The 3,525-nt window shown below is 34.9% G+C and overlaps 1 protein-coding gene across 1 annotated transcript in view; it reads left to right on the forward strand.

Annotated features, from left to right (window-relative positions):
• The first annotated feature begins 609 nt into the window (after positions 1-609).
• Positions 610-3,525, forward strand: part of LOC107598088 (EH domain-containing protein 3-like) — an 11,467-nt gene continuing 8,551 nt past the window's right edge. Inside the window, exon 1 of the mRNA XM_016289355.1 lies at positions 610-772. Coding sequence (XP_016144841.1) covers positions 610-772 — 163 coding nt within the window. The remainder of the gene's footprint in view (positions 773-3,525) is intronic.

The raw sequence follows: 3,525 nt of genomic DNA on the forward strand, positions 1-3,525 counted from the left end.
ACCAAATCTTAGATTGTCTGATTCGGTCTGATATCCTACAGTGTGGTCTGATGCCAGATGTTCTGTAAATGTAGTTGCTAGAATGTGCTCTTCAGTGGTTTCAAGTTGTTTGTGTCCAACGTGTTATAGTAGGGACTGTCAAAAGGAGAATAAATAATGTTAGGATAATGTTTCCCTATAGCCTCAGGTCCTTAGTGATTCAATCCAAAACATGACACACTTTTTCTGGGCCTAGTTCACACACTAAGCCACAAAAGCCACGCATACTAGTTTTTGACTTGTTATTAAAGCATCTCGGAGCAGACTTTTTTCTCAGGCTATAAAAATGTTAAGTCTGTCTTTCTTTTAATGTTTTTCTATGTCCAGCTTGGTCAAACCACTGCCGTAAATGGTAACAAAATAAGTATTTATGGCACTCTGCTCCATGCCAAGTTACTACGACTTGATGGTTTTGGAAATTTGGGACTTTATTGCAGTGTGAAATCAGAGAGCAATTTTTACTCCATGACAAATGTATATTTTCAGTTTGAAGAAAGAGCAAAGACGACAACAAGCTCAAATCAAGAATGAAGCATAAACGTGTGGAAACTGATGGTTAGTGTGCCAGTCATGTGCTTGGAAGACTTCTCCAGTGTCCTTGAGTGTGACTCTGGTTTGTTTGGGTTGGCCCTCAGGTTTGTGTGCGCCCAGCTGCCCAACCCTGTTCTGGAGAGCATCAGTGTGATTGACACCCCAGGAATCCTGAGCGGAGAGAAACAAAGGATCAGCAGAGGTAACTGACTTCCAAAATGCATCAACATGCATGTGCACAGATGAAGAATATCCTATGAATCAGGAACTAGTGATATTTATGCAATACCGTTCAAATGTTTGGACTGTTTATAAAATAAGTCTCTTATGCTCATCAAGGCTACATTTATTTGATCGAAAATATAGTTAGTAAATAACTATTTGAATAACTTTTCTATTTTAATTTAAAATTTAATTTATTTCTCTGATGGCAAAGCTAAATTTTCAGCATCAATTACTTCAGTCTTCAGTGTCACATGATCCTTCAGAAATCATTCTAATATGATGATTTTATGCTCAAGAAATGTATTATCGGTGTTGAAATTGATGTCGTTTCATATTTTTGTGGACACCCTGATACATTTTTTTCAAGATACTTTGATAAATAGAAAGTTCAAAAGAACAGCATTTATTTTTAACATAATATTTTTTTTAGTCAATTCAAAAGACTTTTGATCAAGACATTTTGTCCTTACTGAATAAAAGTAAAACTTACTGACCCCAAAATTTCTCCTTGGCTTTCCCACATCTTAGATGTAATTAATTAGGATTTGCCAAACCTTTATATTAATATACATGTTCTCCCTATTTTGGTTTTGTATTTAATTTGTAATATTTTGAAGGAAGTAATCAAATATTAAAAGTTTGGAGGTTTTAAGTGACTCATTGTACATTTTAGTATAACTAGGTTTAATGGTTTTTAATGTAGTAGTTGGTTATACCAATCACAGAATATTTTCAAAGTACAACAGCATAACAAGATCATGTGATCTCAAATTTCAAATTTGAATACAAGTTCTTGTTCCCTGTGGCATCAACTGAAAAAGAATTTCCATAGGAAACTAACCACCAAAGAGTTCACTTGATCGCTATGTTGAAAAAAAAAAGCGATTATAATTTTTTCATGATGTCTTCGTGATTTTATAATGAAAAGCAACACTGTGTGTTGGTGTATTGTGTAACTGAAGTTTCAATCTGTTTTTAATTGTGATGTGTTGAAAGACAAGAGGCGAGGCTTTATCAAGATGAAGGATGTTGTTATGGCTCGTAAGCTGTAAGAACAGATACAAAGAGTTTGCATTTGCACTAAATTATATCTATAGTGTTACATTTTCTTCAGCCACAACTGTATTTGTATCAAAGGATGGTGGATGTGTGCTTCTTTTTGTTCTCTGGTTTGCTACTTGTAGTAATGGATATTCAAGGCAGATATTTTGTAACTTATTTGGTTACAAAATATAAATAAGCCTATGCATAATTTTTCCACCTGCCATTACATTTCATGCATGATTGGGCATTCTATTCTTTCATTAAAAAAATGTTGTGACATAATTTCAGTGATACAAAAGTTAATGTACAGATGCCCTTGTAACAGTAAGCTTGTTTAGCTCATGGTTACTTCATCACTCATTCAGAAAAGTCCATTGCAGCTGAGCGGCCCATAGTATTACCGCTGGGCTTCCTGGCATCAGCACTTTTCATTTTACCCGGACAATTTCCTCCCGCTGCACTCAGTCTCACAGACCAGATTGATATGGCCCGAGGATTAGACACTCATGTTTCTGAGGCCAGAGCCAAGAGCCAGGCTTTCAGATGTGATTTCAGAGGACAAATATTTAGTAGCTCTTGTTTGTGCTGAAAGCAGTAAATGTAGGTTTAACCCTCTGGTGCTCCTTATTTGGGAGTCACTCTTGTGGTCTTCACGGTCAAAAGTGACCGGACACCTAAAATGTTACTCCCCTAATATTTATTCTTTTTTTCTTTTGTATTTTGAGAGAATTTCATGGTACTGATTAATATTTATGCAATAATTATGATCAATTTTTCCCATTGAAAATAATACACAAATTATTTTTTCTATTACTTTTCAATTATGGCAGTATTTCATGTTAAAATCAATACATTTATTAAGCCAGATTAGTGCCATCTGGTGGGAGTAAAAAAACATATTCCATGGTTTAACTTTAGCCCATGGATTCCCATATAGCTCTATATAAAAGGCCTATAAATTCTCTAATTGTTTTTAGACAATACTTATTTTTATTAAGTTGTGGGTTTGGATATATATTTAGACATTTTCAAAGACAACTTTTTGTAAACTTTTTAGATTTTTTGTTTTGTTTTGAAATGTTGATTTGAAGCGTCAGTTTTTGAATTATTATTACTACAGTCAAATTTGAACAGAGAAAGCATTTTGTCACACAAAACATTACAATTCTTTAAAAATATAACAAAAATGAACAGGAATGTTTTATCAGAGCTTAATCTTTCTGGGTCTGATCTGATTTCAACCTCTTATTTCAGTTTTCTGACTCGTTATGGCTATATGGTTATAGCCATACCAATTCATTTGAATGTGTATAATTGTGTATGTGTGTGTTTGTCTGTGTGTTTGTGTGTGTGTGTGTGTGTGTAAATGTGTGAGCGTGTGTGTGTGTGTGTGTGTGTAAATGTGTGAGCGTGTGTGTGTGTGTGTGTGTGTAAATGTGTGAGCGTGTGTGTGTGTGTGTGTGTGAGTGGATGTGTCTGTTTTGCACTCTTGATGTTTTAGAGTGCCCGTTCCTTGCTGTCCACTTTTTTACTGCATTGTAGTTGAATTATTGCTTTTATTTTACTTATCTACTGTGTTACAGTCACACCAGTTCATAGGTGTGTGTGTGTGTGTGTGTGTAAATGTGTGAGCGTGTGTGTGTGTGTGTGTGTGTGTGTGTGTGTGTGAATGGGTGTGTTGGTTTT

This window comes from Sinocyclocheilus grahami, unplaced genomic scaffold (genome assembly GCF_001515645.1).
Source record: "Sinocyclocheilus grahami isolate Dianchi unplaced genomic scaffold, SAMN03320097.WGS_v1.1 scaffold244.1, whole genome shotgun sequence".
Lineage (NCBI taxonomy): Eukaryota > Metazoa > Chordata > Actinopteri > Cypriniformes > Cyprinidae > Sinocyclocheilus > Sinocyclocheilus grahami.